This window comes from Brachypodium distachyon, chromosome 2, assembly GCF_000005505.3.
Source record: "Brachypodium distachyon strain Bd21 chromosome 2, Brachypodium_distachyon_v3.0, whole genome shotgun sequence".
NCBI classification, from domain to species: Eukaryota; Viridiplantae; Streptophyta; class Magnoliopsida; order Poales; family Poaceae; genus Brachypodium; species Brachypodium distachyon.
The window spans coordinates 57,739,127-57,754,970 of NC_016132.3; the positions used below are offsets into that span (position 1 = coordinate 57,739,127).

Sequence of the window (15,844 nt, forward strand, 5' to 3'; positions counted from 1 at the left end):
GTTCGCGCCCTAAGACTTCCTGCCAGACATGAACGTTGTCCCTCCACGGTAACGGGGGGCGATTGTGATATTGCAATCACAGGATTGATGCGCATCTATTGCTCATCCCAAATAATCGTCACCACGGTGTTAATGCTCCCCACATTCGTACCACGAACATTACGAAATTGATTAACTGCCAATTACAGCCTTGCCGGACTATATAGTTTCTGGTTTCCCTACTTGCAAAAATAAAATAATAAAATAAACTGGTTTCCAGCAACCCCAGTTGGGTTCAGGTAGGCCAAATTCTCGGGCTATAAATCCAAGAATCTCTCGTGCTGGGCGGGCTCAATCAGAAAAGAGATTCTTTGGTTAAGGGCATCCACAGTATATAGAGTCAATTTTGCCTCTAAGCTGGGACCTACAAAAGCCTTTATTCTTATCACCGAATGCTGCGATGTTAGCTCTCTTTTCACCTCTAAGTTGGGTCCCACCATGTAATTAAAAACTATTTCCACCGTGAAGTACTAGTCCTCCAACCCCACCTTTCCAACTCCCGATTATGTTTTTATTTGTTAGCGATTGCCTCCAGATGAAGCGGCACTTTCTAGCTTGTTTGCTTGGAGGCACATTCTTGCAGTGCTTGGAGGCAGCCTCCAAGGGTTAGAGACCCTTAGAGATGTTTATAGAAGTGGTTTTTTTAAAGACTGGATGCTCCAAGGACTCGACTTTATTTAACGACTCTTTGGCCTGCGCTGTGGCTGTCTCCTGTCCTTGTTATCGCCTTGACTTCATCGGAAGGGCAGGGGAGAGACTCTGCCAATGGAGGACGGGGCAAATCTGGGCGGCGTCCTCTGGAGAGAAGAAGACCACGCCGGCGCCGCCGCCGGAGAGGAGGAAGAAGAGGAAGATTCGGAGGAGGAGGAGGAGTTCGAGCCGACGGAGGACGAGCTGGTGCTCCACTTCCTGCGCCCGCAGCTGCGCGGGTTCGAGCCGCGGGTGGCGGGCGCCGTGGCGGAGGAGGCCGACCCCTGCGGGTGCGCGCCCTGGGACCTGCTCGCGCGCCACGGCCTGCGCCGCCGCGGCCGGGGCTACTTCTTCGCGCCCCGCCGGCGCAGGGGCGGGACGGTGCGGCGGTCCCCGGCCGGGGGAAAGGGAGGCAGCTGGATGCACAGGGGGACCAAGGGCGACGGGGCGTCGGCGACGGAGCTGGGCGTGGTGGTGCCGTGGCGCCGGACCCGGTACTGCTTCTATGTACGTGGAGGGGCGGCGAGGAGCAGCGCCGGGTGGGTGATGTCGGAGTACGAGATCACGGACCCCAGGTGCTACCGCCGGGTTGAGGAAGGGGAGGAGGACGAGTACTGGGTGCTCTGCCATGTCCGCAGGAGCTCCAGGGCCGCCGCCGCCGCGGCCAAACCCCGGGCTCGCCGCGCGCACCTCTGGGATGATGATCCAAGCAGAGTACCTGGGCTTGCCGTTTGACGCCACGGATTCGATTCGATCACTTCACGATTGGATGTTTGTATACTAGTACAAAATTACAAAGAAATAATTGAGGAATCCGGTTGTGCTTCTTGTTTCCATCTCTGTATGTTCGTTCGTGTAGCGCATGAGGAAATGACGGGGAATAAATAAAGGATGATAATAGTGTGGAATTCATTCCTCTGTTGGAGATCTTGTGTCTGCTGGGTGCTGACACTTATGCTTGGTCTGAATTAGCACTGTCCAATGATTTCTTTGTTCAGTGTCCGTCCCTTCTTTTAATTCTCTCTAGATCTGGGGTTTGCTCCTGCATCAGTTGAGTAGGTTCACTAAAAAGTTTTCAAAAATTTCGAAATAAGTTGAGTAGGTTCATAAGATGTGTGTCTACCACTTTGCAAAGTTTCAAACCCAAATTCATCATATGCATAAAGAAAAAAAAAAGACAAATGTAAGCATGAATAGTGTCAGGAATTTTGTCCTTTGTGTTTTTGTCTTTTTGCGACCTATTCACATCAGGATTTGTCTTTTTTGTTTCTCTACGCATACAATGAATTTGGGTTTGAAACTTTACAAGGTGGTAGACACATATCTTGTAAACCCACTCAATTTATTTCAAAAATTTCAAAAACTTTTTAGCGGTGCTACCTTGCGTTGGTTGGTAACGCCGGAAATTCTCTCTTGGACTTGGAGACCTGCATGGGCCCAGCCCAGGTTGGTTACTAGTTAGCCGGATGGGCTGGATGTACGTACGCTTTTCGTTCCTCAGCACGCTTCATGCACCAGTTTTTCTATCGCTGGTTCCTAATCTTGTGCCAACATTTCACTATAGCTTAGCCAATTGATCAGTCAGTCAGTCAGTCAAAGAGGATGTGAATAAGTAGCCAGAAACAACAGGTTCTGCTCTGGTTAAGCACCATAATTTGAAGTATACGAGTACTACACTACATACATATACTTGCTCTCTCCGTCCCATATTAAATGACTCGGATTTGTCCAAATATGAATGTATCTATACCAAAAAACGTCTAAATACATGTAATATTTCGTCACTTAATATGAGACGGAGAGAGTTTATAACTGCACTAGTCGGTCTACGAGACGCAGCCAACACTGCGCCTTTTCTCCATCCCCGCTCAAGAGGCAGCAAGACATTTTGAACCTGCAAAAATCATCTAGACAAGATTAATCTCAAAACCTTCTTCGAATGGCACACAGCAAGGATTGATGTCAAACATCTCCGTTGGTTCAAATTTCTAAATTACTTAAAGGAACGAACTATAATTATTCTAAAACCACCCAAATTTATGCACACACAACAACCAGAAGTGTCGGATCTAATCCAACTAATAGATGGTTTCAGTTCAGTTCAGTTCATGGGCGGATCTAATCCAACTAATTTGATGGCAGTTCTAGACGGTTGAGAGCAGGCAACATGTATTTATTTGATGGCTGTATTGCACATGTGTCCAACTGGAGTATATTGTTGGTTGCGGAACATTCTATGACTTGCAAGTTGCAACGTGGCTGCCAAAGTGAATGAAGATCACTGTCGAGGTTTACTACGAGAGAAGCCTCAACTCGTTGCCATGCCATGCTCGTTGCCAGGGGGACACTACATACTTATGTTTTGTGATTTCCATTTTTCTTGCTCAAGTGGTGGTCTGGTGGAATATACTCCCTCCATTCCATAATTCTTGTCTCAAATTTGTCCAAAATTGGATGTATCTATTCCTAAAAAGTGTCCAGATACATGTAAGATTCCGACAAGAATTATGGAACAGAGGTAGTATGTTAAATTGTTAATACCGCTTGACAATGCTTAAACAACATGGTATGGTCCGTTCTGGTTTGAGTTTGATGCTTCCAAGGAAAGTGGAAACTCCTGTTAATTTCAGTTCAGATAGTGCAAATTTCAAATGATTTACACATGCTCATGTACATATTTTACATTTCTTTCATATTACTTTATATGTGATTAAGATTATGGCAATGCACACTTTTTTTTGCCAATGGCATATCTGTGCTTATGGATACCTTGGTTTAACAACAAAAAAAAGGTGTTCCGAGTTACATTATTCCCTTAAAAAAATTGCTACATGAGACATTACTAGCATCAGTCATATTACGAGATAAATCTGACTAAAGACTGATGGAAAGGACATTCATTCAGTTTTGTACAGGCGTACCTTTCCAGTAGATGCATTCAAGCACACTGCCGAGCTTCCCAAGCACAATACCGAGCCTCCCAACTATCATCTGTATGGCCGAGGCAGCTCGATGAAATATCACGTTCGAAGAATTTCATAGTGAATAAATCATGGGATAGATTCTGCAACTAAATTGAGATGGACAAGACTCGATGGTAAATTCGGGTCATTTCATGGCTTCAGCGAAAACATGTCACACTTATTTTTGTAACTGGACAAAAGAGGTATGCTGTTTCATGATATCCAACCATTTGAATTTTAGTGTTTGCAATACATTTTTTCTTTTTGTAGATGCAGTGAACGTGCACGTTTACTTTACTTGCCTGCCACATTTTGGCTAGATTGCACTGAAGCAGACGCCCGTTCTGTAGCAGTGATGGGGTAAGATCCTACACAAATAAAAACATCTCTATTAAGGCGAATGGTCTGCAAACATGTAAATTAAGAAACAAATTTCCTCTAAGCTGATGCACGGAGTAACAAGGCACTGCAAGCTATAAATACACACATTATTTATCAGCCTTTTTTGGACCTATTTGCCCCTAGAGTTGATGACAATTACCTGCTGTTGCCACCGATAAGTGAAAAGAAAAACGGTTCGACGAAAGAAAGAAAGAGCGGTGCGCCTTGGAGGTTCCCGAATCGCTCATGGAGAAGAGGAAATTTGTGCCACGGGGAGCCGGTGTGAGCTAGCCGGTGCGAAATCAAAGGGCGGTCTGCTCTGGCGAAAACAAGGAGCACGCTGGCGAAGGATGGGTTGCAGAGGGCTTGAAACGCCTTCCCCGTCCATCTCATGCCCAGGTGCTGCCGTCCTCTAGCAGGCATGCCCGTCCCCGTCATGGTGTTGTTGCTGCTGCAGCTGTGGTGTTGTATAAAAACGCTGCATGGATAAGGCTTATTGTCTTTTTGAAAAGCCAAACTATGTAAAGTTTGACCAAGTTTTTAGAATAAATTATTACTCCCTCCGTTCCATAATTCTTGTCGAAATCTTACATGTATTTAGACACTTTTTAAGAATAGATATATCCATTTTTAGGCAAATTTGAGACAAGAATTATAGAACTGGGGGAGTAATATCTATAATACAAAATCAATATCTTAAGATACTCCATGAAATATATTTTCATATGATACCTATATAGTATTATAGATGTTGATAGTTTTATCTAAAAGTTTGGTCAAACTTTACATTGCTTGACTTTTCAAAAAAAGATATAGGCTCTATTCATTGGAACGGAGGGAGTATATATAAACTTGCTTATTTTGTGATTACATTTTCCTATCTGAGGTCTAGTTTAGGATTTGAAACTGGACCCTGAATTTTTCAGGTACGGCTTTGCATGAATATAATTGACGAGTCTATTGCATAATAGATACAACCTGCGAGTTTGGTTTTAAACATACTGAATCTACATGAGAGGTAAATGTGATAACTTAAGATTCACAATCGGAATTGACTCTACAATGTTAAAAGGTGAGATGTTTACTTCCTCTAACAATTTCTCCACCATCTGATACATCTACAGCCAAATGTATAGTCCTCCGGAGACGTTCCTCTGTGTGAAATACTTGAATCTGTAAAGTCCACAATTTATTTGTTATTGCTATGATTGACATTAATCAGGTAAATCATAGTTAAAGTTAAAACGTAAAAGTAACTTACTGAAACATCAATTTGGGCATTCAAGTGATTTCCTTGATCAAAATGGTCCATGCATCTGCCAAGCAACATGTTTTCCAACTGACGAAAATACAAAGTCATGAGGATAAGGGTAACAGAAATATATATAGCCTCGTTCCATTTATTTTGAAACTCAATATATACACAATGCACCTACCTCAACTGTCGTAGAAATGTATTCTCCATTAAAACGTTCGATAATATCACCAAGGCAGATTCCAACCTTTTCAGCATGCGATTCTCTTGACACCTAATGGCCAATTGATCGTGATTCCTCCATAAAATGCACAGGAGAAACACTTGTACAAATACTAATAACAAGTGTGAAAGCAAATAACAGTAAACACTATATACCTCTAAAACAACAAGGCCGTCCTCAATTTTATACTTGCGTCACATCTTCTCAACATGAATAGGGTCTAGAAGCCTGATGGAAGTAAACCTCATTCCAAGATGGAGCCGAGGGATGCACCTTTACCAAACATAATCAGTTAACACAACAGCACATCTAAAAGATGGTATACAGAAGAATATGACTGTTTTACAGATGATCCATGTTCTTAATCAATGTGGACATGCACGAGTAATTCATGAAAACCCTCATTAATTAGGTCATCAATTGTGTTTTTCAACTCCAATAACAAGCAGAAAAAATGAAAAAGAAGAATGTGTTAGGATAACAAATTTAGGGGGAAAGTCGTACCCAAACTGGCACCACAAATCCAAGCACCTAACCAGAATAGAAGAAGGTACAAAAGGCTTTTTAAGTTGTTTGTTAACCAATCCCACAACCTTCCCATCCAAATCAATGACGGACCCTCCATCGTCATCACACTACAATAGTGACAAACAAGACAATAATTACAACCCACAACAACAAAATAGCAACATTGAATTGCAAAACAGGGTCAGAATTAAGTAGTATCACGTACCAGATAGTCATCATTTTTTCGACGGGGAAGGTAACCATCATTTCTTTGATGGGGAAGATCATCATTTTTTTCATGAAAAAAGTACATGTAGTGATGCCTCTCATATCTTCCTGGATTCAAATATTCCACCCTACCATGGGTTATCCTTAAATTCATATGGTCATCTCTTCCAAGCCGGAAAACGTCTTGGCCACAATGCACACTGCTACTGAAAGAGGGCACCTGAACAGGTTCATCCACTCTAACCTTAAAAAAAGCAAGATCATAATGCTCCTGGTGGTAGAGGTAGTGGCCTTGTGCAGTGGTGTCATCCAGCAAGTGAACAATAACCTGAAACGCCAGCTGCAAATATTAAGACACTACACAACCAACTGAGTTTAGTAACAGAGACATGACAAATAATTAAAATGAGACAGCACAAACTAACAAAAGTGGACGAAGGAAATATAAATGGACTGTTAAGAAAGAGACTCACGTTAGCTTTATGATTGTACTCATCTCTACCTTCCCAGTGGTTTCTTGTGGGATGGTTTGTGCGAATCAAATGTGCGGTTGTCAAAACGATGCCTGTCTTGCTCTCCTCTTCCCATTTGATCCACAAACCACAGCAGTCGGCGAGCGGCTTTCCGCCTGCAAATATTAGTCAGAAAATCACAACGTTTGGTCGATCAGCGGCTAGCTCCCCCTGTCTGCAAATATTAATCAGCAAGCACGATGCTACAACATACGCACCGACAGAAGATGAGAGCCTGATGATGGATTTGGCAGCATGAAGCGCGGCCTTTTTTGCAGGTTCACGGATCGGAAGAAGATGTTCATGACTAAACAGGCATGAAGGCGCCAAGTTGCCCTCATCTGAGAAAGTGAAGAGATGGTAGCGCCGACCTAGAGAGAATCGTACAACTAACTAAGCACGCAACAACGGGAGGTTGCAAAACCTGAGAAGAATAGATGGATTGGAGGTAGAGGGGTTTACGTAATTTCGCTTCGTATTTGGCATTGGCCTCGTTGAAAGCGTTGTGCGTCTCCGGATAGGCAGTCGGAGCATTTAGCTGATCATCAGGAATGTAAGGCCTGCTGATTGGAGATTTGGGTGTGAAGGAGGCGAGCTCCTCCTCCTCAACTGCGCCGCCGGCCTTGGTCATCTCGTCGGCGTGATCGTCCTGATCCTCTATAGAAAATCGCAACACGAACAAGTAAATGCAACAATCTGTCATGGATGAGGAGGAAATTGGGTCGGGAGCAAAATTACCTCCGGCTCCGCCCATCTCATCGCGTGTCCTGCCGCGCTTGGTCATCTTCTGCGGTGCGAATCCGCCGCCGCCTCTGCACCGTAGACGGCGAAATACGGTTGGGGATTCTCTGAGGGCGACGAGGACTGGATGGGCCAGCCCGTGACTCGAGAACGCTATGGGCTCTCCGCGTGTCCCTTCAGACTTTGGCGGCCCAATAAGCAGATCAAGTCAAGTTGTTAAAAAAAAAGCAGATGCCGATCTCTCTCCAGAGCCAAATAATGGCGGGCTGTTCCTCCCCACTCCCAAGTCCCAAACCCCAAACCCTAGCTCCCCCACAGCCAGGCATTCCCCTTCCATCGCAACTGCCCCCGCCACCACTCCCCCCTTCCAAATCCAAACCCGTGCAGATCGATGGCGCCGTCGGTGCCGAAGAAAGGCAAGGTGCATCTCCCGGAGAACGAGGAGGTCGCGGCCGTGCTCCGCGAGAAGCACCGGTCGATGAAGGACCAGCTTGGCGAACTCACGGAGCACCAGAATCGCACGCTCTCCACTGCGTACCGCAACGTCTGCTCCGCCAAGGATCCCATCCGAACCCTCGACGACCTGCGCCGTATCAAGTATGCGCATGTTCCCGCACATTTCTACTGTTTTCGTTTGTCCTGTTGGGGATGAAATTCATGGTGCGACTAGGTTTTCGTAGATTTCGGTTCGAATGCTTTGGATTTGATGGCAATGTTGCCCTTCGGAGTCGGGGTTAGACGGGAATCAGAGGTTTATTTATGCGCCTTATTATTGTGGGAACATTCTAAGACGAGCGGATTTTTGTGTATGATGTTGACATGTCGATGGTTTGGTTGCCTTAGGTAGTGTTTGGTTCTAGAGCGAGGTGGAATGGAACGGAACGGTTCTATTCTTATAGGAATGGAATGTAATGGAACAGTTCTACTTTTCTATATCCTAAGAACCAAACACTTAGATCACTGGTTCTACTTGGAACCAACTCATTCCTACATTTTTGAGGAATGAGATGGTTAGGTATATTGAGAGAATATTCCCTTTTGAGGAACCATATGGTTCTATTCCACTTCTCTGTGTTCTAAGAACCAAACACAGGAATCATCTCAACTTTTGGAGCCATTCCATTACATTCCAGTTCATGATCTCAACCAAACACTACCTTAACTCAGAAATTTGAATATGGTTTGATGATATTCCGTGTCCAGGCCTCTAGTGGATTTGAGTTCCCAGCTGAATTGATCTCATTGACTCATCATGCAGTTGGTTTGTAAACTAATACTATTGGTCTAGATTGCATACCTTGCCAAAATAAGTTTACTTTCCATATGTATTAAATCTACTATGACCATTGATATGCTGCATGTGTACGGTGAAACCGATTTTAGGACATACCCATTTCTGTCTGAGAGATGCAAATCAGATAGCTATTTTTCACCCATGGGCTTGCTGTTGCTAAATACATTCACATCACTTAAAAGTTGCGGTTCAGCTTGGGATTTACTTGCAAGTCTATTACGAAAGGAGTGCTATACCTATAACATATGGTTTTAATTTGGATCCACATAGAACCCCGTGCTTTTTTTTATGTGTTTAATTGAGAGATGGAAATCGCAAGAACATTCCACTACTAGATTAATGTATGGAATATATCGAGCACCAAATGTTATTTTGTGCTTTGAATTGCTTCAGATTGACCAGAAGTCCTACATTATTTTAATTATTTGATCACCTCTATTGCTTCTTCTCTTCTATTATTTTTGTCAGAGGCGTCGGAGAATGGGTCATTCACATCATGAAAGACTCCTTTCCAGAGTCCAGCCTAGATTTGTCTTCTCCAAAAAGCAATACATCAGGAGAAAAGGGTAACAGTTTTCATGCTTGGTTCTGTGACCTCTGAAATCTGTTCGTCTTTTTCGTCATCAGCCCGTTGCTTCTTCTTCTCTTCTGCATCAACCGTGAAGTTAATGACAACAGTTTTTTTCCATTAAACTCTAAAGAGTACTGTTATTTTCTGCAGGGAAGAAAAGAAAGCAGACAAAACCTTATGTGCCACAGAAGAATTCCGCTGCTTATGCAATAGTGATCACACTCTACAGGTATGATTTTTTTATTTTTTTTGGGGGGGGTGGGGGGGGTGGGGTGCCTTAGAACAAAGAACACATGTATATAAAGTAGGAGAAGGTACCTGAATATGCAAGAGGACAATGACAATTGGTTTCCTCCACAGGGAAATGATAAAAGGGAAGGATGTTATGTTGAAGAAAGAGCTTATTGATGCCGCTGAAGCCAGTGGCCTGTCACAATTTGCAATTGGGTACATATTTAATGATTCAGTATTTCACATTGCTGCTAATTTCAGCTGCTATTTTTAGTGCATCACTAAGTATGTACATTGTTTCATGAGTAGGGCAAACAACTATAAAGCACAACCGGGGAGTTCTCAGAAGGACTTCTACACTGGATGGAGCTGCATGAAGACACTATTATCTAATGAAGTGGTTCATAAGTGGAGTAACCCTGCAAAGTAATGTGCTAGGCCCATCTCCATGTCTACCATAACCTTTCTTATCCCATTTTTCTTTAAGATTATATGTTTTGTTTCATTTCGGTGCAATCGCAAAAGATTAGCTATAGGGTGGTGTTTGTGCTAGTTTATCAGATTTATGTTCTCGCAATAAATTCAGCATTACCTCTTACCAGATATAAAAGTCTTTTACCTGTTTTTCTCTGAGTGTGGATTGGACGGAATTCCAATAGGCAGGCAAACCTTTGGTGTTTTTTTATTGTACTCCCTCCGTCCCATATTAAGTGACTCAAAATTTCCAGATATGGATGTATCTATGCCTAAAAAGCGTCTAGATACATGTAATAGAAAGTAACTTAATATGGGACGGAGGGAGTATCACCTTACAGACATATCTACAGTAGCAGATAATCACCATCTGATAATTTTCCATTTGATGCTCGTATGCACTTTAGGGAAAATAAAAGTCTCTAATCTTTTGCACAAATTGAGAAAAGAGAACTCTTAAATATGCACCTCTGCTGCGAAGCAGGTTTGTCCAATTCCACAGCTCCTTTGCACCTGTTAGGTACTCCCTCCGATCCTAAATTATTGTCGAAATATTACATGTATCTAGACGCTTTTTAAGAATTGATACATCCATATTTGGGCAAATTTGAGTCAAGAATTTAGGATCAGAGGGAGTACTCAATATGAACTTGCAAATGTGTACAGCTCCACATCACCACATGCAGCATGATCCAGATATCTGCCAGCTTTTTACCGCAGAAAACGGATACGTTTCTCCAGTATTTTGATCTTACAGTTATCTCCCTTTATTTTGTTTCCATCCTGACATACTGAGTAGGAGCTGAAACTAAATCTGTTCAACTTGCATTTCTTTTTGAAAGATGTTCAGCTTACATTTCATTTCTCTAGTCGGGGCTTTGTTTGCTAGCATACATATTCTTTCAAGTTGCCAAAGACAGCTTGGAGCTTACTAAACAAGTAATTTTTTTGTAGGTATAAGCTAACAGACAAAGGTAAAGAGACTGCTCGTGATTGTCTCGCACGGTCTGGATTAGACGATCCTGCAGGACCTCCAAAGACAACCAGCCATTCTGAAAAAGTCATTCTCAGCGATTCTGATTCTGATGAACCATATAAAGGGAACAATCCTCTGATCGGTATTGATTGGTTTTCTGTTCATATGAGTTTGCAAATAACCTATTATTTGACTCCTGCGGCACTAGAAAAATTCTGATTACTCAATGGCAGGTTCTGAACATTCTACTCAAAGGAGCGGTCTTCCAAAATTGAAAGCACTCAGTCCCAGTTCCCTCAATGCCAGTATGCTTTCTGTTCAGATAACATAATGATATGCAATCAAAATATAAAATATTATTTTGTACCGACCTTGTTAGTTAATGACATTTTCTTTACAGACAAGGAACGGACTACTAATTTTGGAAAGCCAGCAAGCTCATGTTCTAATTCTCCGTTTTCATCTCAAGGAGTGTCTGGACAGCAATTGGTTAGTACACATGACTGGGTGGAGAATACCCATACTGTACCTTCTTCTTTTCAAATGGAACATAACACATTTTTTCTTTTCCACCCACCAGGATTCTCTACTGGCTATGCCACTTCGTCGATCTGATGAAAATTTTCTGGAAGCATATGAAGTGGTGCTGATATTGGATGATCGTGAAAAATTAGGGTTTGTATGATCGTAGCAACATAAAAACTTTAATCAATTCCTTGATTGCAAGCAAGTTTGAAAGGTTTGATTGATAGGATATTAGGATTCTAACTGTGGATTTTGAGCATCTGTCTTTGTTCTCTCTTTGATTTCAAAGGACATCCAACTCTTCTTATTTAATAATTGCTCTGTTAGAAAAAAAGATAAATAAGGGTTATCACATACTTGTCTAGTTTCTTTTGGAGCATGTTGTGAATTTGAAGACACTTTGACTTCATGTTATCATGTTTAAGTTTTACCTGTTTATGTTCTTGTCTGACGCACACATTTATATGCTTTTAAGTATTAGAAGTTCTCATGATATATTGATAGCTACCTTTTTATGCAGGCCCCATGACAAAAGAAAAGTTGCTGCTAACATAAGTTCACAGTTTCGCTTATCTGTAGAGGTTAGTTAGATTCAGTTTTATGTTTACTATTCTCATTTCACTAGTTATTCTTTGGGCATTATTCATGCACATATCATCTCCGTCACTAATTATCATTTCCGTTGCGTCAGTGCAGCTCTAAAGTCTAAATTAGATGTCCTGTATATTGCTAGGTTAGTTGTCTGATTTATTTTTGTCTCTGTCCTGTTGTCTGGATGCTTGCTGGCTTCAGTGTTTGATTGCTTGTGTACAAGTGGACGATATTGTACTCCCTCCGTCCCGAAATAAGTGACGTGGATTCTTATACAAATTCACGTCACTTATTTCGGGACGGAGACAGTAGCAACAATGCTATCCATGGATTGAATTTGTCATGTATTGTGCCAAAGAAAGTCTTTGATCGTGCTGTTTCAACCATGTCACCCAGATCAGACACTTGCCTGTTGGAGATTGTATTTGGATTGCTCGTCATAGAGGATTTGGCACAGAGTATGTTCTGGATTTCATTATTGAAAGGAAAAATGTTGAAGATTTAATTGGCTCAATTAGAGACAACAGATACAGTGATCAAAAATTAAGGCTGAAGGTACCATCTGAACTAGCTTTGACTTTTATTGTTATTGTTATTTTAAACCTTCCATGTTGATCTCCCCTGCTCCCATCTTCCCCATTTTATGCTCTCAGTATCTCACAGACAGTGACGGGAAATTTGGTGTTGTAGATTCTTATCATAATCCCAAACAGTAATTGTGGCAACACAAAACATTGTTTTTGTCATCAGCCAATGGGCTATATCTCTATCAAATTGATGGCCATTTCGTGAGCCTATTTGGCAGCATAGTGACATGCATGTATTGATGTATAAAAGTTAGACAAAGAACTCAGTATAACTTGTCTTAGATATCATGTTTATTTTAGATTTTATATTGTACCTCAACATGTTGAATGCGTCTTTCCGACCAATCATGTTTTATGCACACATGCTATGCCCAGTTATCTAATGTGGCTTGATTCTAATGATAACTGAGGACATTTTTCTTATTCTTTTGTTATCCTTAATTGAAAAGCATAACCCATATTGGGCAATTTGATGGTGAAGGCTGGCATTCTTGGGAGATTTAAGCTTGAACCTGTAGATTTTTGCTCTCTTCCCAGAGAAATTGCATTTCTTGTCCATTCCTATGGATTTGCAGGGGTTACCGAGTTTTCCTAGCAGTTTTTGCTTGTTTTAGGAACAATAAGATGTGACACTATCCTTCGTTCTACCGTTTGCAGAAATGTGGGCTAAGGAAGCTCATATACCTGGTTGAAGGTGATCCAAACACTGTAGATGCATCAGAGAGCATTAAAACAGCGTGTGTACACTTCTCATGAAACCTGATTGATCATGTTATCCCTGAATAGTAGTACTTTTTACTCGTTATTCAATATTTCTACTGTTTCTTACACTTGGACAGCATGTGTCTGCCCTTTTAACTGCTCCCTGTCTTTTATTTCAGTTGCTTCACCACTGAAATTCTTGATGGATTCGATGTCCAAAGGACCATAGGGTATTCGGATACTGAAAGGAGATTTGGCTATCTCACACGCTCGATAATTGATTACTACAGCACAAACTTCTCTACCGGTGCTGATGCTTCTCGACTTTGCCTGACCTATGAAGAGTTTGTGAAAAGGTGTTCTGAGAACGAGAGGGTCACTTTGAGTGATATATTCGCATGTCAGCTTATGCAGGTAGGTAACCTGGCAATACCCTCACCAAAGTTAGATGGCCAGATCATTTGATGCCATAGTTTTCTCATCGGTTTGCACACAAAACAGGTGCCACAAGTGACAGAAGAAGCTGCTCTTGCTGTTACAAATCTCTACCCAACTCTTCACTCACTTGCTCAGGCATACTCCATGCTTGTGAGACCTCTTTCTTTTAACTCATACAATGTTTTTTCATTTACGGCACTTAATTGTACTCAGAAGTGAGAACAAATGTTCCTAGCACTATTATTATTTCTCTCAGAAAATACTCTTAACATCTCTGTGAACTAAATTTAATCCCTGTGATGTTTAAGGATGGCAATACGCGTGCCCAAGAGGAGATGTTGAAGAACAAGAGCAGTATGGTAAACGCAGGGGCTAGCAGAAACATCTTCCAGCTTGTGTGGGCTTAAGGATGCTCCTGGTTTCACACTAACGGTTTAGCTGGTCTTTCGGTCATCGTTCGTGATGATTTTGTGCCATCGTTTGTGAAGATCCCTTGTTTACTCTAGCATGGTGGTGTCTTATGTGCCATGGCGCCCTTGAAAAACTTGGTATCAGTTCATGTAACCACTTAAAAAAGGGTCCTCCCTTTAGATTACCTCTACTTACCGTGCAATGTATTAGTTCACTAGCGTTCAGTGTATGTATAGCTGGCACAAGTAATCCCATATAAATTATTGAGTACCATATAAATGCAAGTCCTTTTGAGTTGATACGTTATCACTGCTCATAAGGAGGCTCTAGGCGAGAAGGGGATGAAACTCAGAAACAAACTGGCAGACTCCAAGAGCAGACGAGACCTGGATCAATTCACCGTTTCAGCGTCACTACCCATTGCCATTGCTCTAAACATCTCCTTGCACTCAGAGAACATGGCGACGAGCCTGTCCCTCTCCGGCAGGCACCGCTTCACGTCCTCATTGCCGACGTACCGCCTTGCCCAGCGGCGAAGGGCAGGGAACTCCTCGTCGGTGACCACCGTCACCCCGGAGATCTCCTCCATGACTCCCAGCCAGAGAGCCAGCCCACTGGCAGCTATGTCCACAAGGCCAATGGAGTCGCCTCCAAAGAACCTGCTCTTCTCGCTGAGCTGCTGCTCCAGCAATGCCAAGCTCCTCTTGGCCTCCGCCATGGACGTCCTCTGCGCCTCGCTGGCTTCCATCCACAGCGCCGCCCACAGCGATTTCATGCACTGCATCCACATACATATGTGCTCTCCATCAACAAAATATTTCAGAGATCGATACATGTCTTCTGCAACAACACCAATGCAGACGTGCAAGTAATTCAGTACCTTTTCGTCGATGAAGTGAGCCCAGAAACGGGCGGCGGCGCGGGCGTGGGGGTCGGCTGGGAGGAGCGGCGGTCCGGCGAAGGCCTCGTCGACGTACTCGACGATGACGAGCGACTCGCAAGTGGCCGCTTTGCCGTGGAGGAGCACGGGGACCTTCTTGTGGACGGGGTTGTGGGCGAGCAGCAGCTCGCTCTTGTTGCGCAGGTCTTCCAGGACGAGCTCGCAGGCGACTCCCTTGAGCCGCAGGGCCACCTCCACGCGGTGGCTGAACGCGCTGCCGAAGGCTCCGACGAGCTTCACGGCCGGGTCACCCATCATTGTGTTCTTGCTTCCACAACTTCAGAGCGAACTCTTCACTGGTGCAGTGGCAGTGATGTGTGGTTTCTCGAAGAAAAAAAGTTAGCAACTTGTCGTAAAATGTTTCGTTGCGGCTGCTTCTCTTGAAAGATTGAGCTTATTTCTGCATTGTGTCTGTTTAATTTTTGACTTCGATCAGAGAGTCGATTCGTCCTGTCTGTACTGTATCTCACTGTATGGCTGTATGGGAGGAAGTACTCTGTCAACGCTTAAGGTTAAAGAAACTTATCTTTTCCCTCAATCCCATTGAGCGAAGCGGGAGTCCTAG

General features: G+C 43.0%; 3 protein-coding genes and 1 pseudogene across 3 annotated transcripts; 2 read left to right on the forward strand and 2 right to left on the reverse strand.

Annotated features, from left to right (window-relative positions):
- The first annotated feature begins 692 nt into the window (after positions 1-692).
- Positions 693-1,641, forward strand: LOC100842126 (NAC domain-containing protein 45). Its single transcript, XM_003567419.4, has one exon. It carries the CDS (start codon positions 805-807, stop codon positions 1,462-1,464), a length of 660 nt encoding a protein of 219 aa, XP_003567467.2. The 5' UTR covers positions 693-804; the 3' UTR covers positions 1,465-1,641.
- A 669-nt stretch (positions 1,642-2,310) lies between these two features.
- On the reverse strand, positions 2,311-7,696 carry LOC100842435 (annotated as a pseudogene).
- A 90-nt stretch (positions 7,697-7,786) lies between these two features.
- On the forward strand, positions 7,787-14,640 carry LOC100829380 (crossover junction endonuclease MUS81). The gene is made up of 15 exons (XM_003565010.4): positions 7,787-8,136; positions 9,302-9,399; positions 9,555-9,633; positions 9,765-9,851; positions 9,945-10,061; positions 11,064-11,227; positions 11,319-11,390; positions 11,486-11,574; positions 11,666-11,760; positions 12,131-12,191; positions 12,598-12,756; positions 13,446-13,525; positions 13,670-13,904; positions 13,992-14,078; positions 14,237-14,640. Exons 1-15 carry the CDS (start codon positions 7,931-7,933, stop codon positions 14,333-14,335), a joined length of 1,728 nt encoding a protein of 575 aa, XP_003565058.1. The 5' UTR covers positions 7,787-7,930; the 3' UTR covers positions 14,336-14,640.
- On the reverse strand, positions 14,594-15,839 carry LOC100842742 (glutathione S-transferase U8). Its single transcript, XM_003567420.4, has 2 exons — positions 15,220-15,839; positions 14,594-15,117 (listed from the first exon to the last, which is right to left on the reverse strand). The coding sequence occupies exons 1-2, from the start codon at positions 15,535-15,537 to the stop codon at positions 14,731-14,733; spliced, it is 705 nt and encodes a 234-aa protein (XP_003567468.1). The 5' UTR covers positions 15,538-15,839; the 3' UTR covers positions 14,594-14,730.
- Between the last annotated feature and the right edge of the window lie 5 nt (positions 15,840-15,844).